The 25,459-nt window shown below is 48.2% G+C and overlaps 1 protein-coding gene and 1 pseudogene across 1 annotated transcript; one reads left to right on the forward strand and one right to left on the reverse strand.

Annotated features, from left to right (window-relative positions):
• The first annotated feature begins 1,332 nt into the window (after positions 1–1,332).
• VASH1 (vasohibin 1) lies at positions 1,333–20,219 on the forward strand. Its single transcript, XM_032801926.1, has 7 exons — positions 1,333–2,697; positions 11,440–11,528; positions 13,277–13,333; positions 14,452–14,526; positions 15,704–16,085; positions 16,668–16,780; positions 17,427–20,219. The coding sequence occupies exons 1-7, from the start codon at positions 2,434–2,436 to the stop codon at positions 17,497–17,499; spliced, it is 1,053 nt and encodes a 350-aa protein (XP_032657817.1). The 5' UTR covers positions 1,333–2,433; the 3' UTR covers positions 17,500–20,219.
• Positions 20,220–23,115: 2,896 nt separating this feature from the next.
• On the reverse strand, positions 23,116–23,239 carry LOC116837549 (U4 spliceosomal RNA; annotated as a pseudogene).
• Positions 23,240–25,459: the final 2,220 nt, after the last annotated feature.

Here is a 25,459-nt window from a genome sequence, read left to right on the forward strand (position 1 = left end):
ACAATGCGCCAATGCCACAAGATTACAAGGGCCAATTAAAAGTGGGAAGTCAGAAGCAGGACTCGCCTGCTTCAACTGATTATATACTTTCAAGGATGTAAAATAATCAAGTATTGTGCTAAACAGGATCATATCCCAAACTGATTGCCAAATTTAAGTTGCATGTTTTTCCCCTCAGGTGAGGACTCTGGGGTGGGGCTGGGGATGAGGGGTTCACAGTGCAGGAGGGGGGCTTACGGCTGGGCCTGAGGGTTGGTGTGCTGGGGGCAAGGGCTCTAGGGTGGGGCAGAGCCAGGGATGAGGAGCTTGGGGTGCAGGCAGGCAGCCCCAGGGCTAGGGCCAGAGAGGACTCCCTCCATTGGCAGCAGCGAGTTCTGGGGGAGGGACCCCCACGGACAGCACACTCACTCTGCACCACTGTCACTGCATATGCTCCTAGGGCCCCTCTCAGGTCCAGGAAGCCCACTCGCCTCCCCTATGGTGGGTGTGGGGGGGGGGCATCACGTGTGGCCTCCTTTCCTGCTGTCCCTCACCATAGCTTCACTGGGAATGGTGGGGGTAGGGAATGGGGCAGAAGTGGTGGCTGCGCAGGGGAAGGGTGTCACAACACTCACCCAAGCTCCAATTGCTCAGGTCCAGGAAGCTTCCCCCCTCGCCTCCCCTGTGGTGGGTGGGAGGGGACTGCCATCACATGTGGCTTCCTTCCTCCCCTGCTACAGCCTGCTGCCCCTCACCATAGCCTCATAGGGGATGGGGCTGCCCCTTGCCCAGCATGGGGCAGGAGATGACTGCAGGCTGGGGGGCGGATCACAGGTTCAGACACTCACCAAAGCCCCACCAGCTGCTCAGGTGAGTGAAGGCTACTCCAGACGTCTCCCCGCTGGACGATCCCTCAGTGTCTCCTCCAGATGGGTGCCGGGGAGGGCAGCCAATCACGTGCGTGCCTCCTCCCGTGCTGCAGCAGTAGCCAGCTGCCTCAGCGCTGCTCTTGTGCTGTAGTAGCTTAAGCGGCAGCAGCAGCCGGCAGCGCAGTCACTCAGGCTGGAGAGAGAACTGCGCGTCGCTCTCAGGCAGGCAGGGTCCGGGAAGAGACTCCCCTTTCCGCCCGCCCCTCCCTGAGTCCAGGGGCTCAGGCTGCCCAGCTGGGGGCTCTCTTGTCCCTTTAACCGGGCGGGGCCGCCTAGGGGTGGGGCGCATGCGCGGGCAGCGTCTCTCTGATTCCGGGCATGGAGCGGAGCCGGCGGCAGTGTTCGATGCAGCCCGCGGGCGTGTGATCCCAGTGCGCGGCTGGGGCAACTGGAGCCGAGGTGCCGCCTGGGCTCCCGTCGCGGCATCAGCAGTCCCGGGACGGCCTCGGACGGGGGCTTTGTTACTCCGCATGCAGCAGTTGCCGCAGCCCGCTGTCCAGCCGGTTCTCCTCGCCTCGGTAGCCAGGGGTCGCCGGGCCTTTGTCTTCCGTCCCCCGGCCTCTGCAGCCTCCTGCCCGGCAGCCTCACCAAGAGCCACCCCCAGGACTGCGCTTCCTCCGCTTTCCGGCTCCAGCAGCTGGCAGCAGCTTCCTCCTCCCCAGGCAGGGGGGCCGGAGCCTGGCCGGCCCTGGTCGCCGGCCCCTGTTGCATTGTGACCCTTTCTGAGCTAAGCAGGAGCTTGGACTGAAAGCGGAGATGGCATTTGAGGCGCGTATCCAGAACTGCTCCGGGGCTGGCTTGTTCCTGGAGCGAACAAAGCCTAGGGGGCTGATTGCCTTAGTCTGTGGCCATTCGCTTTTGTTTGGGTCTAATGGTCTTATTGTCTAAGGGTGGCTGCATTTCCCCGGTGTCTGGCAGGCAGTGTCTCTAGCAGGTTAATTTTCCTGCACCGAGACAAATACTTTGAGGTGGTATGAGCCTGTCGTCGCTCAGGTGTGTGATCTGCCCCTTAGCTCTGCTTTGGTGTAGTACTTCATCGATCTGCTCCTACTGATTGTAACGGGCAATCTCTTGCTAGGTCAGTGGAACCTTTTTTTTTTTTTTTTTTTTCCTCCCTTTTTTTGGGGGAGGGATGTGTGTGGCCTGATCTGAATATACAGCCCCCTGCAGTCCTTGCTGTTTTATAACGACCTTTTCATTGTTCTGCGCCTGTCTGGTTCTGCATGCTCCATCGAGGGTGACCTTTTTTTGAAAAAAAGTCTAGTCTATGGTACATCTCCAGGCCACTTCGTTTGTTTTATCGGGGCCCTGCCTTGACTCTTCCTTCTGGTTTGATGTGAGGAAACAAGCTCCTGTTGGGTAAAATATACCTTGATATTGCACTATTCTTATGTGAATGGGCCACACCCTTTTTTCCTTAAAGGGCCTCTGCACTAGGCTGCCATGTGCTGTTCTGTCTCTGGCAGGCTGAGGCGGGTGGTGGGCTTAGGGTTGTAATCCACCAATTTCCAAAGTGCAGACTGGGATGCCAGGGGGGAGAACGGGGGGCAGTGGCGCTGCTGCCACCAAGCGCTTTGAGGTCAGCGAAGAGGCAACTCAGAGAGAAGAGGAGCACGAAGATGATGGTGATGAAGATCTGCGAGACGGTGGAGTTCCTTTCTTTGTGAACCGAGGAGGGTTACCCATTGATGAGCCCACCTGGGAGAGAATGTGGAGACATGTGGCCAAGATCCACCCTGAGGGAGAAACGGTGGCTCAAAGGATTCGAGGAGCCACAGACCTACCCAAGGTGAGAATTCCTGAAAGAACTGATACTAATAAATCAAATGACACCACTTTAGACTATCCACTCAGAGAATGGTAGAGAAGCTGGGATTGTGTTATATAACATTGAAATCCAGATCAATAATCCTGAAGTGGGGGTTTCACTCAACAGAAGCACAATCATAAGGGTGTAAAGTATGGGAATTCCATATCGGGAGGAGAGTCTCTGTCCAGTGCTATTAAGGATTTTTGCTTTGGTTTAATAGAATTTTTCCATTTAATTGCTCTGATACTATTTGTGGTGATGCAAAAAAATACATGCCCAGTAACCTTAGAGTAAATGGGGGAAAGCCAGGATTCTGAGACAAAGTACAGAACTTGGATTTAGCTTTTGAGGCAGCCTGCCTGGCCTGAAAGAGATGGTGACAGTGCTCCAGCTGCATTCCGAAGCGCTGTGTATTGATCTGAACACTTTGTTCTTAAAAGATTGTAATTAAAAATAATCCAGACGGGCATCCTGCTAAAAGTACAAGGTGATGGGACCTGTTTGGTGAATAAGGAAACTTAATATGTGCATCCCAAGAAATGGAAAGTAAAGATGAGATTTATGACTGGTTAAATACTTGAGATGGGGGAAAGCTGGAGGAGTGGGAGTCCAGTAATTATAACCAGGAACAAGCTATAGGCTATAAAAGGAAATTCTTAGGTTGGACATGAGGGACAGTCTTCCCCTCAACAAGGGGAATTTTTGCACTGGAACGGTTCCTGCCTCTAAAGGTGGCTCTGACAGAGTTAAGAGCATATTAGAGAACACTTGTAGAATTTGTGGAGGAAACTTGTTGCTGACAAGGAATCAGACTAAATGATCTCATGTCTTGTCTTTTCTGGCTGTACTGCTGAGAAACCTATGAAAAGGGGAACCAGAGATCATGCAACTTAATATTGATGCTGTATTGAGTCCTTTTGCGTTTGGGCCTCGTGAGTCTTTGTAGATGTTGCCATTTTTATATATGCATGGCTTCTGGTGGTAATTCTAGGGTATGTTTAGATCCTCAGATTGAAAATGCTTTGCAAATATTCACTGTCTCATAACTGTCCTTTGAAATAGATATCTTTATTCCCATTTTTACAAATAGAGACAACTGAGTCAAAAAAGATTGTTTCTGGGGATAGCTGTGTTAGTCTGTATCCCCAAAAACAACAAGGAGTCTGATGGCACCTTTAAAGACTAACAGATTTATTTGAGCATAAGCTTTCGTGGGTAAAAAAAAAAAAATCACTTCTTCAGATGCAGTAATTTGCCTAGGTTCTCACAGCAAGTCTGTGGCAGAGCCAGTAAGGAAATGTTGGAATTCAGGGGTCCAGTCCCCTGTTTGAATCACGAGACTTACCCACGAAAGCTTATGCTCAAATAAACTTGTTAGTCTCTAAGGTGCCACAAGTATTCGTTCTTTTTGCTGATACAGACTAACATGGCTGCTACTCTGAAACTCCAACCCTTGTTTCTCTTCTGTGGCTCTTAACCATGGTCTGGATCAGCACTGAGGGTGTTTCTTTGACTGAAACTTAGCTAAGCATCTATTTTTGGTACCTGGAGCACTATTGTGTAGTAGCCTGGTTTGTGCACTGTATTCAGTGAGGCTGGTGCAGAATGCATTCTGCCATCTGGGCTTACTGCTTATCAGTCTCAGCATCTTACAGGGAATACAGAGGGGTGAATGTGGTAGGAAGGATTGGGGCAAGGGAATGAGAAGAGCCCACTCTTGCCTGTAGCAACGTTTCCATGTCTCTGAGCACCATTTGTACTGAAATGCACAGAAGTGGGTCTAGTTGCTTTGAAGAACTGATGCAACAGATTAGAATCCTGGCAATAATATATTCCAGGGGAAAATATATTTTGTAAAATTACTCTGCAGGGGTGGCTCCCACGAGAGGCTGATGATGCCCGTTAGGTTCCTGAGGCTGAATGGGCCTTGGGAGGAATGCAGGAGTTGCTATAGCAGGATCAGCCCAGTGGCCTGGCTAAGCAAAAATCCTATTTTGGATGAGGGTCAGTACAGGATGCTTAGGGGTTGAATTGGGGAAGATGATAAAATAAGCTCCACCCCTTGAGACACTACAATGAGATGTAATCACAGTATGTTGTACAGGTGTTTAAAAACGTCATCACATGTAATCTTCTGGGGCGTCTCTCTCACAGTGGCATGCTGAGCTCTGCTAGGTTTGTTAGCCTTGCCTCCCTGATTGGGGGGGAGAGAAAATGGTGTTACACTCTCAAGTAAATGAGCAGTCACTCACTGTAGGCTGTGTAGATTTTCATAATGATTCCCCATTTCCTGTCTTACATGACTTGATCAGTAGTGACCTAGTTAACAGTGACACTTACCCAGTGTTGATCATTTATCTGAGTTAACACCTCAGTGAGATGAAGAGAGCGGTGTTCTCTCATAGTAGACTCAGGCAGACAAAAAAAAAAAAAGAGAGAAAAAGCTGAGATTCTAGATCACAAGATGGCAGCTTGAAAGGCAGTGGCAGGATGCCATACTGTTCCTGTATGAGTCCTGTAGATACATGGACAAAAGTATGGGGGCACGAAAGGAATAACTTGCCAATGGAAAGTTTCCTAATAACCCCTAAAAATACATGCATCCGACGAAGTGGGTATTCACCCACGAAAGCTCATGCTCCAATACGTCTGTTAGTCTATAAGGTGCCACAGGACTCTTTGCTGCTTTTACAGATCCACACTACCACGGCTACTCCTCTGATACTAGTAACCCCTGTCACTTTGCATTTGGCTTGAGCCCTGAAGCCCTGTATGACCTCATTATCCATATAAATATCTAGATGTTGACTCCTGTTAAGTTCATGTTAACATGGCAGGGGAGGCTGGTCCGTCACTGGCCAGCATTATCACCCAATACAAAATACAGAGCAGAGTCTCCTGCTCACTGGTGCTGCACATCCTGGTAAGTAGTCTGGCATTGTTTGCAGGAGGTTGCCTTAAACTCTTGCTTCATGCTGCTGTTTGCCAGGGCTGTGCCAGACTGTCACCTGCATGCAAGGGCCCTTTTTTATCCTAGTTGGCGTGTTGGACTAGTAGAGAAATGGAAATGAACTAGTCCAGTTTTGCTATCCCAAGTGGAGTGAAATGTTGTAGTGAAAAGCGTTTGTGACTGCATGCAGTGACAAACTAGGATGGCATTTTTATGACTTTTCTAGTGACAGGGCCCTCTTCAAGCCAGGAATCAGGGCTCTTCTAGCTGCAGTAGATGAATAGCATTTCCCACAAGGTAACCTTAGTAATTTGCTTGCAGTTTGATTTGAGGTGAGATTGTGGCCTTAGCTGAGCATTGTGATGTGGAAGTCACAACAAGGCATCATCTCTGTGGCCTTTCTTCTCCTAGCCCCTCCGTTGCAGGCAGCGTTGGGAGCAAGTGCTGAAACATCTCTTACTTCCCCTTGAAGCCTATTGTTTATCCCATTTGTGCTCATGTGGCAAAGTGAGTGAGGCCTCAGAACTCATTAGTTAATAACGCTTTCATAGCTCTCTATGTGTACATCTCAAAGTGCTTTATGAAGGAAATAAAGTATAATTATCCCCATTTTACAGATGGGGGAACTAATGAGTGTTGACACAGTGACCTTTTGGTCCAACAGGCAGAGGAGGTGCATAGGGTTTGCAGGGATCCCCAGGGTCAGATATATGCATAATAGTTCACCTGTGGGTGGCATGTGAGGTCTCTACTGAGAGCAAAGAGCCCATCAATCACCATAAAATGTATGTACAGATAATATTTAACAGGTTATGTATCTGTACTGAAAATGATGTTCTTAAGCACTTGGAGGTAAGGCAGGTCACGAGGAGGTGACATACTCTCCTGCCTGAAAGGAACACATCCAAGACAACAGACGCTTACCTCTGTGTCTGGTCATATATGTATTGTCCACCTCACAATGGACGCCTGTTGCACACTGAGCCAGATGCCAGTAGAAAGGTTGCAAGAGCTATAAGAAAAAACAAAACCGCATGGTGGGTGTCCTGATCTTCATTCATAAACAAGGATGGGACCTGTATATCTTGGGAAGCAAAGTAACACTCTGGATCGTTCATGTAGGAGAAAAGCTCACAGTGTTGGTCTCCTGGAAGAGGGATCACAGCCAAAAAGCTGTAAAAGGCTGTTTGGACTTTGGGTGAACATTGTTTAATGAGACATGAGTATCTAGTTTTAAGTCTGTTCTAGAATGTGTTATGATTTAATTTTATATGTAACCATTTGTTTCCAATACTTGCTGTTACTTGAATACCTACGCTGGTGTGTAAATACATTTTATATTTAATTTCACTAAATATATCTAAATGCTGTGTGTTAAGCAGAGCAGTGATCTGAGGTAGAACTGGTAAGCTGAGATGTCCTGTTTCTCTGGAGCCAACAAATCTGTGCATACTGCGAGTGCTCAATAGATCAGGGGCTGAACACTCCACGGAGATGGTGGGTTTGTTTTTTTTGGCAGGGGGCAGTGCTGGGATTGGAGTGTGCCTATTGCTATCCTGTGGGGGGAGGTGGGGCTACATAGGTCTAAAGCAGTGTGCTTGTGTTGCCAGTACTGTTGGGGAACCACCCCCAGCAGGTGCAGACAAAGCTTTCTCACGCTAACGGCAGGTGCTAGTGAGGTGCCTTACAACCCTGGATACCACCAAGAAGCATCACATTGCAGCACAGAGCTGAAGTGACTTGCCCATGTCGTAGCTTTCCTACTCCGATTTGAACCTTAGCGTTCGTAAACTGAGAAGCTAGCATGAACCCCTCTAAGCTTAATTGCCAGCTTAGATCTGATAGCCTGCCACCAACCAGGAATTCCAGTGCCTGGTACACTTGGGTCCCCCAAAACTTCCCTGTGGGACCCCAAGACTCAGATGCCCTGAGTCTCCTAACAAAGGGAAATAACCCACTTCCCCCACCTCTCTCCCATCCAGCATTTCTCTGCTGGGCTGCCTGAAGGTTACTGATACAACCTTACACACGACATACAAGAAGCATGTCCTTCTCCTTTCCACAAACGAGACAACACAAATACAAGGGAACCGAAAAGATTCTCTCTCTCTCTCCCCCTCCCACAGTTCCCTGGGCTGCAGAGATCACTCCTCCGTTAGATCTAAACACAAAAGATTTCCCTCCCCTTCATTTCCTTTAGCCTACCCAGAGAGAGAAAACTCAGTCTTAAAAAGAAAACTTTATATCAAAACGAGAAAGCAAAAAGACATAAATATTCTCTGTATTAAGGTGACAATAACACAGGTTCAATTGCTTAAAAGAAACAGGAATAAACACCTTATTTCAAAAAGAGGATACAATTAAACATTTCCAGCAACTAACACACATGTAAACCCAAAAAAACAATAACCAGCCTATTATTTTTCTACCTTTGTACTTACAACTTGGAAACTGAAGATTAGAAGCTTGAAGATAGAAAAGATCCCCTCTCATAGCTGAGAGCCAGACAAAGAGACACAGACCCAAACATTCCCTCTCTGAGCTTTTAACAATCCAGTCTTTTGATTGGTCCTCTGGTCAGGTATCTGGTTCTCTTTGTTAACCCTTTACAGGTAAAAGAAACATTAACCCTTAGCTATCTGTTTATGACAGCCCAAGGTGTCAACAACAGGTCAGAAGCAGAGCTAGGAAAAGGGCCCAGATCTCTTGACTTCCGGTGCACTTTCCTACCTCCTGGATTGTCCTGCATTTTAGCATATCGTTCCTACCTTCCCTCACTCTGTAGGGCAGGACAGCCTTTCAGAATAACCCACTGGCCATCCCGTTATTCCAGAGGCAATGGGCGTTAGTGCCACTCCATTCAGTTGCCATCAGCTTCCAAAGGCTGAGTTGATGATAGCACTGTTGGCAGTTGCTGGCTTTGCTGCTTTTGGTAGAAGAGGTGGTGGTGTCTGTCTGCAGAGCTTATGTAGCACCAGTGGCTCCATGGGTGGTATGGCAGGGAGCAGGTCTGTCTACGCATTTGTAAAAGTTTTGCATTCTAAATGGCAGAGATACAAAGGTGGAAACAAGCGGATTTGTAGCTTGTCAGTGACAGCTGGGGGGAGACCCCCACAAAAGAAGCTGGATTTTAGCATACCTGAACGATAGGCTGGGATATGCATGCTTGAGCTTTAGTTATGGTGTGTGTGGGGTTAATATATACATCTGCTATCTGAATAACGTCAGTACTCTATTGGAAGTAGCAGCATCTGAATAGCTAGAGCTCTGATACTATGATGACAGGACCATATAAGTACTTTGAGAGAGACAGCTTTTTTTTAATTACATTATCAAACACCTCCTCCCTCAGGGAGCGGGAGCTCTGTTTGTTCCTCTCTTCCATCTGGCTTGCTTTTATTCTGCTTGGCTCATTTTAAGCATGGAAATCTCAGATCTTCACCAGGCTCCCTTCCGAAGATGGGCTGTACTGATGGGGTTGGGACTCAGCTGTGTCAGGCAGGAGTTCAGTGCAATATCCAAGTGTTTACAAGTCTGGGAGTGCTGGGATGTAACCCAGCCATACAAGTTTGGAGAGACAAGAATGGGTAAGGCAGCCAGCCTTGCAGGGGCGTGTATTCCAGTGACTGGAGCAGGAGGGCCAGGAAACCTGCGTTGCTGTCCCACCAAATTGCTGGTGACCATGGTTAAGGTAATCCACCTCTGCATTCCCGTCTGTGTTTAAAATAAATTTCCATCCACCTCGAGGATTGTGAAGATACCTGTTTGTACTCTGAGATCTGTGGATGGAGGATGCTGGAGAAAGCCAAATGTTATCACTCCTCCATTCAGCACAGTGATGAGAGGGACGGATTCCTTATCCCTTCTCTCACTCCTCCCTACCTTTTCCCCAGGCAACATACTGGAGACCTGCCACCAAAGAAACCATAGCCCATTCTGGGCTGCATGGCCAGATCTGAAAGCCAGAGCACAGCTTAATTACTTAAGGTGCTGCTTTTACATTAACTAGTCCCCCAGTGAAGTGGCTTCCATTACACTGTCTCAGGATATTGCTTGTTCCCTGGAGGGAAAGGGGATCTGACAGCAAGGAGCAGTTTCCAGCAGCAGAGAGGAGTAACTAAAAGGAACCAGTAACTTGTGCTGATAATGTATATCTAACCGGAACCCAGGGAGTTAATTTTAGCTGTTTGTCTCTTCACAAGCATTGCACAGAAGTCACCCACTGAAGAAATGAATTAAGGCTAAATGCTGAGCCTGCCTGGTTTTACCACTTTCATTGGTTCTGCTTCGGAATAATTTTCTGTGACTCAGTATGTTATCTCATAGCTTCTAAACCAACTTAGCATATATTAGTTTCAGAGGTGGCCAAATTCCCTGCATCATTCTCGAGGGGGCTTCCTGTTCCCCTGGGGATAGGAGCTCCGTCTATCCGCAACCTCTCCCAGCAGGAGGCACTGCAAGGGAGAGGAAGGATACAAGATCCCCAATAGTTTGAGCTCCTATTTCTGCATGTCCTCAGCAGGGGACTGAAGTGAGGTATTTGCTCACAAAGGTTACTGGAGACAACAGTGGCACATTTTGTTAGTTCTTATGTCTAGTCACAGCTCTGAGAGGTGCTGGAAAATGGTCACCAGTCACAAAATGCATCTTCATCAAACTGACTTATGGGGAAAATCTTAAGACAATAAGAGAGATCAAAATACTCAAGAGAAAATCAAGACACAGAACTTCTTACAGCTGCTTGCTGTTGTGTATATACTGCTGTGCTTGGAGTTGCACAAAAGAAACAGCCTCTCTCCTGAGATGCTTGCATCTAAATAGGCAGACACCACTAAATACAATGAAAGGACCAGAGGGAGGTGTCTGTCTCCGTTTAACTTTGTTATACAAGGGGGTGGGTTACTGCGTGTTCCCTGAAGGACGGAACTGAGAAAACCACACTGAGAGTTGTGGCTCTGGTGTTGGATCCACGTGCAGAGGGCATTAACCTTCCTTAGTAGGCTTGGGGAAGTTCTGGCACAAAGTTCTCCCTGTCATGGTCACACCAAATCTGTTTTTCCATTGCCTTTCATTGACCAAGTGTCTCCTTGGCCCTGTTTGTGAGTTCAGCCTTATTTTTTGTTTTGGCTGGGCAATAGTCCAGGTAATAGCCACAGCTGTGTAACTGAAAGTCGTAAAAGTTAGAGCTGGAAAAACCCTATTGCTTTATTGAGTCCATCTGCCTGCCAATGCAAATTCATTCCCAGTTCATTTCTAGTTTTCACAGTGCCAACAGGTGGGGCTTTCACCTTTTCCCTTGTGAGTCTGTTCCATGCCCTGATACTTCTTGCTGTTGCAGAATTCTTACTGAACTTGGCTACACTTTCATTCCATGCCTCCATCTTAGACCCATATACTGTCCTGAGCTTCTCTTTCTCCTTTGTATTTATGCTCTTTAGATGTTTGTAGACTATTTTGTTTGGTACCTCCTTGGTTGCCACTTAACAACATTCTACAGACTTCTTTTAGTTTTTCATTTTAAAAACCAGTCCTTCCATCTCCCTTATAACTGTCACTCTTCTCTAAATCCCCTCCAGTTTGTCAACTTGAGGATAGAAGAATGAAGTGACTGTCAACTCCATGAATATCTTGGGTGGACAGCAAAAAGGGATTAGCTCCTTGGGTTACAGAGGAGTGCAATTCCTATGGTGATGTGCCAGAGCATTGAGCAAAGGGACTAGGAGGTTCAGGAGATGTCTGCTCTCTGACTTGCTCTGCCTTCCCCTGTTCAGATTCCCATACCAAGTGTGCCTGCGCTCCAGCCGTCCACCTCCATCCCTGAGCGCCTGGAAGCCATACAGCGCTACATCAAGGAGCTTCAGTATCCTTTACTATTATCAAAGACACCAAGGAATGATGATCCAGGAAGGGGAAGCAAGGAGACCTTCCAATAGCCGACCATAAGAGAACAGCTGACTCTGCTTCAGCCAGAAGGGGAAATGAAACTTGTTCCCTAAAAGCAGGAAACTGAAGTTGTGACAGTGAGTGGTTTTGCTGTTTTTATTCTAATCCTGCCCAGTTGTGTCTCCTGTGGTTAACCCCTTCATCACAGCAGCGTGTGTGTCAGCAGGGCCAAGCTAATGAGTTGTAGGTTTTCTTTAAGCCAGACTCCTTGAATTCAAGTGGTTATTCCTTTTAAAAACATCCTAATTGAAGGCCCTTGTAGCTGTTGTGCTTGCCTAACCCTGCAGGGAGGGCCGGGGACAGATTAAAGCTAGGATTAGAAGATGCTAATCTCCCCTGCCAAGGTTCAGTGTGCTGGTGGTGGGGAATTTGAGCTTTATGCTGAGTCATTTTACTGGGTGCTTTCTGCTTGGTAGGTGGCCAGAACATGACAGTCACTCCTGCTTTTGAGAGTCAGATGGATGACCAACTCCCAACCATGTATAGCTGCCTGTATGTTTATGGCCTGGGAACAAGACTCCTGCATACCCTTGCGCTCTCTGTGCTGGGATGGAGCGAGGATGAGGGCATGTGCAACACAAGTGCATTTTTATCTTGCTGATGGGATATGGACAGGGGTGTCCCTACCCAAACACAAAGTACACAGCTGCATAGGACACCAGGAAATTTGGAGCACCAAATTTTCTGGTGCTCTATGCAGCTGCATGCTGCTCCAGCCCCTGCTCTGCCTCTTCCCACCCCTGCTCCACCCCTTCCCCTGAGGACTTGCAGCAGGGGACGAGCCTGCACTCACTGTGTGGTGGTGGAGCAACCTGGCCCTAGCCTGTTCCACACTGCCAGCTCCCAGCTGTGCTGCTGGTGAATGCTGAGGGGTGGTTCCCCCCTGCACCACAAGGCTGGGAGCCAGGGGAGCAGAGCAAAGCAGGCTGGGGCCAGGTCACTCCCCTTCCTGCCAGCCCGTGAGTATAGCATTGGGCTCACACTGCACTTACCAGGCGTCAGGAAATGGAGTGACCCAGCTCCAACCCACTCTGCCAGCTCATGCTGAGGGGTGTTGCCCCCTGCTCCCCAAGCCTGCCCCCCCCAGAGGCCTGGGGCCAACACCCCCCACACACGGGGGGGAGGGGGGGGCTGTGTAGGGCACCAAAATGGCTAGGGATGGCCCTGGATATGGAGATGACTCAAGGGGGGAAGGGAGTCTCCCAGCACCTTTTTGCTAATCCTGGGGTTGTGCTGTTTTAGGGATAGATACCAGCTAGCATGAAAGCCACGTAAAGTTTTGGCATCATTAGACTGGTGATGATCCCCTGCAGGCAGCAGCAAGACAGGACTTGTTTCAACCCTGTTTGGGTCTGAGGACCTGTGCTACTGGAGAGAAGGCTGACCAGAAAATGTGCTTGTCAGCAGGAATAGGGAGGGAAATAGATTGGCTTGGGGGAGGAAGGAAACAGAGTGGCAAAGAATGCAAGTGGGAGGAATAGCCAAATGGAAACGCCCACTTTCTCTTGCTGGTATTTTGCTTGCTGGATCCTGAGGTTCCCTGTGAGAACGGTAACTGATACCTTGATGGTACAAAGATTCTTCCAGGCAGATTGCAGTGTATGGGCAACTCTGGCTTCTCAGCTCTCTTCCAGTCTGCATGGCCCCTTAACCGTTTTCCTCCAGGTACAATCATACTGGGACGCAGTTCTTTGAAATTAAGAAGAGCAGACCTCTGACCGGGTAAGTGCTGTCAGCCTTTCCGACGCTCCTCCCTTTCTGTTTGGGGAACTTGTCACGTTTGATGCCTGCTACCTCTGTACTGAGTCTGGCCAAGAGTACAGGCTGGACTATGGGGATTTTGTTCAGTGTCACAGTTCTGCTCTTCCTAAGGAGGTTGGACTCTACTCAGGGTGCAGTTGGTCAGAACCATAATTTAGCCTTATTCAAGCATGAGGGCTGGATTTGTTGCCAAGAGTCAGTAAACTGTCTGTTAGCCAGAGGTGCCCAGTCTCTGAGCACATCTAATTTATAATCTAGATCACGGGCTTCTGGGGGATTTTGTGTAAAGTAAAACAAGCTTCCCAAAGGCCAAACGTCTCTGCAATTCTTGCTGCCCAGTGTCCTGGAGTGCGTTTGGTGCAGAATGTGGACTTGCTAGACTCTTTTTGGTGACTGAAACTTTATAAAGGAAAAAGAAATGTGTGGGGAAGAAAGGAGGTGGTGATGGTGGTGGACACCCCCAGACTGCTGTGCCTTGTAAACCCCCAGGTATGTACACAGGCTGAAGTCAATCATCTTCGTGCACCTGGGTTCCACAGATACAGCTAGGGACCTCTTAGTCTGCTAACCAAACCATTGTACTAACATTAATACTGCTGGCCCAAGCCATCAGGTATAGGTGGATATTTGGGCATTCCAAACATTTTATGATGTAGCCAGGGCAGAATCTGCTGCAGGCCCCTTCCCTGCCCTCAGATGTGGGAAAGCAAGTGTCTCTGGAACTTGGCCTCCTGCCTGAGGCTTCTTATCTTGGTTAGATGGGTATAAATCCAGAGGAACTGCACTGAGATGACTCCAGACTTGCTGAGAGTAGTTCCTGGCATAGAGGCTAGAGCCTGTTTGGCTCAGTGAGGGGAAACTCCACAGCAGCGGTGTTGGAGGGGAATGACAAAACACTGAGTTTGAATTTAATTTATTCCTAAAGGGTTTTCTCCTCTCCTGTCTGCCTTAATAGTCTTCCTCTCTCCTTGCAACCTGCCCTGCATATACACCGCCTAGTGACTGAATTCGCCAGTCCTGCTCAGTGCAAACCCCTTTAATTCTCCTCCTCCATCTCTCCCCCTTGTGCTGTCTAACAGGCTAATGGACCTGGCCAAAGAAATGACCAAAGAGGCCCTGCCAATCAAATGCCTGGAAGCTGTGATCCTGGGAATGTATCCTTTCCTCTTAGAAACATGCATGTGTGCCCACTCTAATGCGTTCTCCCTCTGTAGAGCCCTGCAGATCTGGGGATATCCACTTTATATCTATCAGATGCAAAGATCTGTTGAGCATGTTTGTGGATCATGGATTGGCTGCAGATACAAACTTTGTATCTGCTCAGGGCTCTACTCCCCCTGCTCCCTTATGACCCTCTCATGCTGCTGGTGCATTGCAAGGTGCCAAGCAGAGAACCCAAGTAGCAGAGTTAGTTCTTCATGGTCACTTCTCTCCCCCGCTTTAGGATTGAGTGTTTATTCCTTTTGAACATAACAGGGAGAGGAGGAGGATGTGGGGATTAAACAGGAAGGAAATAGCATCAGGTCAGAAACCCTGTTGCATAGTGGGTATGTTTCACTCACTATATGTCACTTTGCACTTTCTTTGCAGTGCTGGGAGACATGGAAGGGAACCTGTCAGACTCTCCCTTGGATAATGCTTGCTTTTAGTCCCAGATTTGTGCCAGCCCCTCCGTGTACACACGTCCTCGGAAGCACATCTCCTCTGGGACCTGCCAGGCTGAGTCCAACTGGGGCCACATTTCTTTATTTATTGGAGTTGCCTCAGTGATGGGGAAGCATTTGAAAGCTAGGTTAATTGGCCTGTGTATTTTGGAAAGTTAGTTGTCTTCAGAGGCAGTGCTTTTATGAAATGCCAGTCTGGGGATCTCGATGGCTCAGGAGAATGGGTTACATTTTACCTGTAGGGCACCAGGTCCAATTTCTCCTAGGCTGATAGTGATGGTCAATTTAACTAACTTGCCTGGTGGCCTCTGCGTGAAATGAAATGGTGGCCCTGGTCCTCCCAGCTCCTAGCAGGACAGGTGTACACACCACAAAAAAAGCCATTATAACTGGCTTCCCTTTGTGGGCAGTCTTGTTGGAGAAGGTCAAGACTGAGCATCCTCTGATCCCAGGGCAGGGTAGACTTGTCTCATGGGGGGCTGGAGCTGTACCTGCTCTGGGGATAGACAGGATTTGGTCTCCAGGGATGTCAATCAGGTACTTGTCGTCAGCAGTGAATCTGCTTTCCAGTCTAGGCTGGCTGAGATGTTTTTGGGGATGGGGAAGAAGAATCTTACTCCTTTCCTTGGCATCACCAGTTATTTCCTGAATGGTGTGACGTTGCCAGTTACCTCACCAACAACATGCCCACACTGGAGCGTTTCCCCATCAGCTTCAAAACTCACTTCTCAGGGAACTACTTCCGCCACATTGTGCTGGGGGTGAACTTTGGAGGCCGCTATGGAGCACTGGGCATTAGCCGGCGAGAGGAGCTCATGTACAAGGCGCCCACCTTCCGCACACTGAGTGAGCTGATCTTCAACTATGAGGAGGCATACCACCGCTGCTGGCACATCCTCAAAAAGGTGAAGCTGGGCCATTGTGTGTCCCATGACCCACACAGCGTGGAGCAGATTGAGTGGAAGCACTCCATTTTGGATGTGGAAAAGCTGGGCCGTGAGGACTTTCGCAAGGAGCTCGAGAGACATGCCCGGGACATGAGGCTAAAGGTGAGAAGATGGGAAGTGCTTGGGAAACCTGCCTGCTGCTATTGGAGGCTGCAGGTGTGAATTTTGTTCTTGGTGCCAAAGCCTTGGAGTTTAATTGGATCCTGGCACTAGTATGCTGGGAGGTACAGATTCTGCTGGGTTGGGGTGGGGGTGGGGGAAGGGGAAGGCAGGGAGGTGGAGGAAGGGGGTAAGGATTCTCCTCTCCTTTCTGCAGACCCTGACCCCAGTGGGGTGCAGATCCCTCTTCTTTTGGCAGATGTAGATGGTGTGCATCAAGGTACAGCTCTTCCCCAAGAGCTGGGAATATGAATCCTGTCCCTTCAGGTATGCCTGCTAGGCATTAGACAGATGAGCCAAGATACGTACTTGCTCAGAAGTTTTGGGTGGAAGGGTGTGCTTGAGACTCTCTAAAGGCAGGGTACAATATAGTAGAGCTACATAATGCTCATCACTGCCTTCTCTTTTTCGCTTTTAATTTTCTTCATTTCACCGTCACTCCTTCCTAGACAATGAAGTACCTTGGGGATTGTGTTCCCCAGTCACTGCTAGCTTCTCTCCCACCTTGTTGTTTTCCTCTTGCAGATCGGCAAAGGAACAGGGCCACCATCTCCCACGAAGGATAGGAAGAAAGATGTGTCCTCCCCACAGCGGGGCCAGTCCAGTCCGCACCGCCACAACAGCCGTGGGGAGAGGCGGTGAGTGGGGTTGGTGGATGGCTTGTTTTGGAGGATCTTTCTCAGTCGTGCTATAGGATTTCCCCTCCATCCCCTCTCACACTTGGATAAAGTAGATTTCTGAGAACTCTTGGCACAGTCCATAACTGGGGTGATGTGTCTCAGCTGCATTGGTGTGGTGTGTCCCCGCACTCCCAGTCTCTCTCCCTTTCAGCTCTGTCATTGCTTTCTCTACATGAGTTGCTGCCTTCTCACTTTCAAACTATAGCTGGAATTAGGGGTGGGCTGCAGATAGAGGAGGGTCACCCCATCTAATGCCTAATGTGGGGTGGGTCACACAGATGACCCCCAAAAGAGACGTCTGAACCTACATCACTGGTCAGTGAGAACTGGTGTGCCTTTGAGGCTGCTTCCAGGCCTACTCCAAATCCATCTGCCCAGGAAAGTATCTCAAGTGGAGGTGCTGGGCTTCCCACTCTGTATTTCATCCTCTTGTGGGAGTTAGCGGCGTGAAGAAGAGCCACCCTTGTCACTCTAGCAGTATAGGATCTGATGAAGGGGATGAAACTCCTCTTCTCATGTTGGCACCTCTCAATCTGTGTGGGTTACCCTGTCAGAGGAGAAATTGAGACTGCCTCTGAATATCTACTTCCCTCTTTCTTCACAGGCTGTCTGGTGAGAAGAAGCCTGCCGAATCCAAAGCCATGCCAGACCTCAATGGTTATCAAATCCGGGTGTGAAGAGAGGAACACCTTGTGTGCCTGGCTCCATCGACTCCTCGCTGGCCACACTTGAAACCAGGATCACCTGTAGCAAGCTCAACGTGGGGAAGGGGAAGTGGGAGTGGAGGGCTGGTCTTCCAAGGTACTTCTATCAGGCCTATCCCTGAGCTGTATCCTGGGGGTCAATGAGTCACCTCCCTGTCTTGGGAAGAACACTTTTTAATTCAACAAAACAAGTTTTATAAGAGAACAGATCTGCCAGTTGATGGGAAGGCTCCTACTGTGACATGGTGAGAGGTGGAATGAGTGAGGCCAAGCAGAGCTCAGGCTTTGCATGGAATCCTTTGGACTGACAAAGACGACAGGTGGGGCATTTTATCCACAGTGCCTCTTCCTCTTCTATGCTGAAGGTCTCAAGCCAGCACAAAGCCCTTAGGCTTGAAGGAGGGGAAGGTATTGTAATGGAAAGGCCCCTGCCTCTGGTAAAAGAAGGACTTCTGGTTTTGTAACTTCTGTGTATTTTGCTACTGTCACTCTTGTTGGGGAGGGAGTGAAATACAGGATCACCTTCCCCATCCCCTGTGCCTGCAGGGAAGAGGAATAAGCCCTGGAATAATTATTTGCATCACTAATGAAAATGCAACCTGTCAGTGGTGTTGAGAGCCTCATATGCAGTGAATTCACCACGCTAACATTCCGTTGAGTCTGCAATGTATCCCCTTATGGCTCATTGACTCTGTAGGGGATGCGTGTGTCTCCTTTCCTGTGAGGTGCTGTGGATACTTCCCTTCATGGCAGGCTGTTCAGGAAATGCCCATGCCGCTGTAATGTGGAAATGGGCTGCTGGACAGCTCTATCTGTGGGGATGGGTGCTTAACCAGTAGGATGGTTGGAAACTGTCTCCCCCACTTCCTTCTCAGTGGTGGTAACTGGAAGCTGCAGGGAAAGCTTTGGCCACTGAGGTGCAAACTCCAACAGGAAGCAAGTGACTCTGATGCACATGAGTAGCCTTCACAAGCATCTTTCTCTTCAGAAAGGAAAGAACTTCAGTGTTTCCTTGCTGGGTTGTAGCATTAGTGTCGTCAGGGAGCTCTTCATTCCCATCCTGGCCATTTGCTTAACCCTGGAATATTCAAGGCACCACATCAAATTCCCACTTTCGCTCTTGTGCTTATGAAGCTACTATTGTGACACCTTGCACTTCCCCCTTAGAGTCTGGCTTCATCTCACCCTGTGAGGAAGGGCTACTTTTCCTGGATGCTCAGAGCCACAGTGGAATTTTGGGAACCAGCCTTGAAACAGAAGGGTACAGGCTCCAGTGTAGTGCTCTGCTCCAGGGACCAGTGTGCTGGTGAATCCTTAAGCAAAATAAGATGGTGTTTGTGGTCATGTTGCTGTGTTCACCCCTACCCTTTGTCAACATCCACAGCTGGCCAGTGCCTGCTGGAGTGCCTCTAAAAGTGAGGCATACTACCTCTAGGAACACACAGGGGCACTGCCGCAGCAAATCCCATGTGGTATCCCTGAGGATGCTTTCAGGAGACATACTATTGGGGGTAGGGTGGGGAAATGTTTCTCAGATTGAAATCAGGTGGGATGCTGCATTGTTGCTGTAAGGTAATAGTTCCCAACCCTTTCATGCACTGGTCTACCACTCCATGCTCCCTCCTTCCTTTCATCTGTGGAGGTTTTGGAGCAGCCTATGCTCAGGCTGGGCAAGAGGGGCAGAAATAAATGGGATGTGCTGCCACATTGAGTCCAAGCCAGAAGCTCATGCCCAAGTTAAACCTCTGGTACCAGCCCAATCAAGATTGAAATGTCTGTGTGGAATCACTGTTCCAGGGTGTCCCATTTCTCCTAACTGTTCAGTCTGACCCATTTTGATTGCAGTGGTCCATCTGTCCTAGGAGCAGGGAGCATAGCTGTGTGCCTATCCTCTTCCTGTTTGTTCTGACAGACAGTGTACTTAACAACAATATTTGTTAATGAGTACCATTCTCCAGCAAGAAGGGCTGGCCCTTCCACCTGACTAAAGCCTTGGAAGCTCACAAATTTCCATTCAAAGGAGAGGCACAGCTAATCAGTCCACATGCTGCATGTCAGAACTGAGGAGCACTGGCAGATATGTTTGTGGGGCCCAAAACTTGGCATACCAGGGGTGCTGCAGCTCATGGCGGAATTGATTCGGAGAGGGAGGTGGGAAGCAAGGGGTGAGTGGGTCAAGCCTGAGGCATGTTGACATAGGTAGGGGATGGCAAAATGTTTAACATTTGGTCCTCTTACACTACAAAAAGTGTCTAGACATTTGTAGTGTAAGAGGACCTTTGGCTGTATCCAAATCATGTTAAACATTCTGTATTCTTTCTTGCCTGAGTGTGTGCTGAAGCATGATTCGGACTATAACTGTGGTAGATAACTGGGCTTTCTGGCATAACAATGCTGTCTTTCTCTCCTCTGCCCATGCTGCTTGCCCTAGTCTGTTTTCCCCCAAGAGTAGTAGCCTGACTGCTAGACCCAAAGATGGGACCGTGTTGTAGCTTAAGGATGAAGTTGGTCCTTTCACTGTATCCCAAACCTCTGTAAGAAAGTGAGTTTAATGCTATTAGGAATGAATGATGGCAATGGGCCTGGATTAATCAATAATCCTTAATGGTTCCAGAGCAAAACATGGAACCAGGTGGAGTCCAGGGCAGAAGGTTTTGTCCAGTACTAGCTTGGAGTCCTTTTAATAAGGTTTTGGTGATATTTTTATATTATGTGTTTAAATTCCACTTCTTCAGGTTCTCCTCTTTATATGTTCCCTAGTCCATGCAGCTCTGAAACCTGGGGGGAGGAAGTATTAGAGGGGTAGTCGTGTTAGTCTGGATCTGTAAAAAGTGACAGAGTCCTGTAGCACCTTATAGACTAACAGATGTATTGGAGCATGCGTCTGACCAAGTGGGTATTCACCCACAAAAGCTTATGCTCCAATATGTCTGTTAGTCTATAAGGTGCCATAGGACTCTGTCGCTTTTGTCGGGGAGGAAGTGCCTCCATACATGAGCCAGACCATGCCTGCATTGTATATGTCAGGTGTGACCACATTGTGGCTTGTGAGCCTTGTGTGGCTCCTTAACAGTTAAAGTGCAGCTTGTGGAGCCCTCCATGCCTCCACCCCCATTCTCCACCTACTAACTGCCTGCCCTGTGGGGAGGGGGGTCTCAGGGCTTTAGCCCTGCACGAGGGCGTTGGGGCTCAAGACGTGCCCCAGTAGGCGACACACTGTGGGGCAGGCTGTCCATGTCTTGTGGCTCTCAAACTTCTGAAGATTATCTTATATGGCTTGGAGGGTCGGTACGTTTTGCCAGCCCTGGTATATGTGGTCAGCCAGGGCTACGGAGAGAGGGCCTTAACTGAATTCCTGTTAGCAAGACCATTTTTAAATATGAATGCTGGGTTCAAACACAGCTCTTCCTAACACTTCTGTGGTGCTGGTGTAGACAGGGCCTCTTGTTCCATGCCCTTCAACAACTTAATTCTACAACTGTCTTAAAATGGCAGTGAACAGAGACCAAAGGGTTCCTCCTTGGGGGTACTCTGGCATGGTACAAATGTACCAGGCTGACAGCTGAAAAGTGGGCTCAGGTCTCCATCAGCATCTGGGCAATAGTCTAGGCTTCTGAGACTCCAGTGTTGCTCTGAAACCACTCTGCAGTGGCTTACTGCATTTCATGGTATGCACCAGCGGGGGGGATCTGTAATGCTTTGTATTTAGGTGTGATTATCCTGCCCCTTGGCACTCAGTTCGTATGTACTGCACATCTCTATAGTGTACTCTATACCTTGCCACTTAGAGTAGATGACTCCAGAGCTTTGTCTTGGATGTAGTTTGTGTTTAGCAGGAGAAGGAGAGGTAAGTTATTTGCACAGTAGCAGAAAAAGAAGTTATTTGCTGTGTTGATGTTACCAGAGCTGTTTTATGTGAAGAATGTTGCCATTGTATTGCAGCTAAAACCCTGAACCAGACTCTGACCCCGTAAGTCACCTGAAAGGCTGGTTCACATGTGGCACATATAAACTGGAACGAGTGTCCCTAAAATAATCACTTACAAAGGCCAAGAAATCACAGGGTAGAAAAGAATCCTACATTGCTAAGGGGCAGAAGTCTGCACTAGATAGGAAGTAGTAGGCCTGATCCAACTGCAGAGGCTTTTGCTATTGACATGGGCAGGTTGTTTTAGGCACTTATTCCTTGTGATTGAAATATCCAGGGAACAGCTGTAAACTGGGCATGCTCTTTTACCCCTGTGTCTTACTTGTGAGTCTGCTTCGGTGAAACAGCACCCTGTGCTCCAACAGTCTTGCACTGTTGTCCTGTATCTAATGTATAGAATCTGCATCGGAGGGAGCTTGTGATCCAACTCAGGTCAGCAGTTGTTCTTGTTTGGCTCCTGCTCTGCCAAAACAAGGTGGAGTCTGTATGCCGATGTTTGTTCATATCACCACCACTCACCCTCAGGGTGGTGCCTAGGCACTCACTGTCTGCTCAGGAGCAAACCAGCTTAGGCCAAGAAGGCAACTGAATCTCTTATACCTCTGCAGAGCAGAGTTTTCCCTCCAGCCTCCAGGGCAGGGCTGAGATGGTGCTAGTGGGACTTGCATAGTCTCTTCCATGCACATCAGTATTTATCCTGTTTGTTTACTCTATGGTACAACAGAACCATTTACATTTTATCACTGATACAGCCTAGAACTAACCAAGAAATGAAGGGTTCTTTCTTTATGGACTGTTTCATGTGTGTCTTTTTTGTTTTTTTGTAATTAACCAGTTGTGGGTCTGTTTTTTCTATAGTCAACCCAAAACCTGTATCTAGATTTAGTTCTAACTGCACCTGTGTATCATCAGTATTTCCTCTTCCTTTCACATTAGAAAATAAAGTTCTTGTCTGCACAGCCCTTGCCTTGTGCAGAGAAAAAAATGAAAACTGCCTCTGATTTCATTGTTGTTGATCAATAAAACCAGAACCCAGGTGCTGTTCAAACTTCTCATCTGGCTATATGGTGAGGTTAACTCTCTGGAGAAGACATGCATCCTATTCAAGCACCAAAAGGGAATAAATACAGGTGGCTTTCACAGGGAAGTAGAAAGAACCCTAGACCATCCCCCCTCATTCATCTGGGTTGGTCAATATGCCTATGCTAGCCAAAGCCTACACAGAGCAGGGATGAAATACATGGTGTTCTAGCACCAGAGGAAAGGAGCTGAGCAACTAGGCTCTTTTCATACTGCTAGTCAAGCTGAGGCAAACTTCAAGATGATGGGGTGGTCCAAAGGGTGGTGTGGCCTGGAAGCAGAACTCTCCTCCTGTACGTAAGATAGGTCTTTCTTCAGCCAAACTTCAATAGATCAGCCAGACAGCTATCCTCACGAGATCAGCAGGTACTGATCAAACTTAAGAGTTCTCACAGTCAAGGCTGTCTAAAGCATATGTCCTCACTAACTCAGTCTCTCTGGTGATTCTTTCTTAAAGCACAGAGTAGCCTAATAAGGCAGCTGCAAAACAGTCCCTTCCCCCTGAGGGAGGAATCAGCTTTATTTAATATGTCTTATACAAAGTGTATTGATTAACTGTAGAGAGCTGAGTAACAGCACTACATGAGCACATGAAGATCTTAATCAGGCTTACAGCTGGAACATGAGTGAAAGTAGGGAGAAGTTTTCAACTAGCAATAATCATGCCTTGGATTAACCTCATTGGCTATGATACTACATGGGGTCCTCCTGCTTGGTGTCCAGCAGGACAAGATGGAACTCGAGGTAGTTCTTCTGAGCTGAAATAAGCTCTGCATCAACAAGGAAGCCTTACTACAATATTAAAGTAATGGTGGTAAGCCCCCTGCCAAGTAATGGCTGTATCCTTCATCCCTCAGATGCTCTTACCATAAGCCTTCAGGTCCATGCTTCTAGCATAGGAAGGGTTTATAGCTAGAGCCCTGCATGAGTATAAAATTTGTATTCACAAACATGGTCCATGGATATGTACATCTACGGAGTCGCAGGGCTCTGTTTATAGCAAACTCACTGGCAAACAGCACTTGCCTCTTGTGCTGAATGGAACTACTACAGCATTCCCTCTCCCCCATCACAACTACATTCAGGATTTGCAAGATCTTAGGAGAAAAGACCTTTCAAAAGCAGAGCTGGAGCTGTTGTAAATGCCATCTATAGTGCCATTTCACCTCATGCTGCCAATACCTATTCCTCTTTGGAGAGGGGGGAGTGTTTCTCTCACACACACCTCTCTTTGCAGCTGTTACTAATGATACTTGAACATCAGTTAATCCTTACACCCAGTCATGCAGGACAGGTCAGGCTGAATGTTAGTTTATAGAGAAGAAAAACAAGGAAGAACCTTGCCCAAGGCTATACAGCTGGGATTAAAACATGGGCAGTCCCAGTCCACAAGATCATACTGTACTTCAGCCACTGACCCCCTCCTAGCTCACAAGTTGCTGCTACTACTAGTTCCTAGCTTCACTGCTGCAGTTCTAGGGTTCTCACTCAATTTCACACCAATGTACTTGGCCATGAAGAAAAAGCCTTTTCTGTATGGAGGAAAGGATCTGCACAGTTCTAGGGTTCTCTTCCCCAGGTTACAGCAAACAAAGAACTCAAGCCAGTCAAACTAAGAGCTGATAAAATCAAGACCAGCAGCCCCCACCTCAGATAACCCAGGGGCTGCAAGCTGCCATCCCTCTCCTGCACCCCTAGAGACCTATAAACCCCTACCCCAGTAAAACAAAACTTTAAAATGGCACTGCCAAATCCAGTAGGCACAATCACCACTTCTGAACTTCTTTAAAACGGTTTCACCTTGGTAAGAAGTTTCCTGCACCAGATTCTAAATAAGTTTATTGAAAGCATTGTTCTGTCCCCAAAATTTATCTGCAGGAGAGGGAGTGTAGCGCTGAGTGATGGCTGCTCAAAAACCCATGGTGCAAACATGCAGGCAGAGACTGAAGTCCTGGACGCATGCATCTCTGGCCTCCGAGTCATCCTCTGCCTCTGGGTCCCCCTCCACATCCTCGTCCGAGATTTCCTCCTCCTGGCTTGGTCCACTCTCGACTGGCACACGACCCAGTGAAGTATCCACAGGGGCCTTCGTAGTGGGGTCGCCACAGAGTATTGCGTCCAGCTCTTTGTAGAACTGGCAGCTCGTGGGCGCAGCACCAGAGCATCGGTTTGCCTCCTGCATCTTGTGGTAGGAGTTCTGCAGCTCCTTCACGTTGACCCTACATTGCAATGTGTCCCGCTCATGGCCCCTTTTTATAATGCATCATGAAATCTGTCCATTGGTAGAATTCCTATGGGTGGAGCACCGCTGGAACAGCACAACATTCTCTCCCCAAATCTCATGAGGTCCAGCAGCTCGGCATTGCTCCAAGCGGGGGACTGCTTAGTGCGTGGAGCAGAAATGATGACCTGGAAAGATGTGCTGAGACCACTGCACGCATCACTGAGCAAATAGGAAGGGGACTTGCAAATTTGCAAAGGAATTTACAGGGTGAGGATGATGGTTGGTCACCTGAGGGCAGGGCAGTATAGTTCAAACCAATGACCAGAGAGGTGAAAGGCATTGTGGGACACCTCCCAGAGGCCAATTGCAGCACTGTAATCGCTACAATGTCTACACTGGCACCGCAGTACTGTAGCCCCAGCGCAGAAAGCTGTACACCTCTTGGGGTGTTTTTTTAAAAAGCGCTACAGTGGCACAGTTTCTGCATACTAAGTGGCTTGGCACCTCAGGAATTACAGCACAAAAAGCTGCTTTACTGTGCAGAAACTTGCCAGAGTAGACAGGGCCTTAGTTAAACTACTTTTTTAAAAAAGGCCTTTCCTAGGGTAAAATTAGTCAGCCATAGCAGAAATCTAGAGAAAGAGAGTTAAGGAGAACTAGAAGTAATCTGTGTTGTCTCCATTATGTCGGGAAAAGGCTAT

Source organism: Chelonoidis abingdonii, chromosome 4, assembly GCF_003597395.2.
Source record: "Chelonoidis abingdonii isolate Lonesome George chromosome 4, CheloAbing_2.0, whole genome shotgun sequence".
Taxonomy (NCBI): Eukaryota; Metazoa; Chordata; order Testudines; family Testudinidae; genus Chelonoidis; species Chelonoidis abingdonii.

Coding starts and splice junctions, on each gene's coding strand:
- VASH1 (XM_032801926.1), top strand. CDS start 2,434: ATGCCAGGGGGGAGAACGGGGGGCAGTGGCGCTGCTGCCACCAAGCGC. Junction 11,529..13,276: donor CGCTACATCAAGGAGCTTCA/GTATCCTTTACT, acceptor GTTTTCCTCCAG/GTACAATCATACTGGGACGC. Junction 13,334..14,451: donor AAGAGCAGACCTCTGACCGG/GTAAGTGCTGTC, acceptor GCTGTCTAACAG/GCTAATGGACCTGGCCAAAG.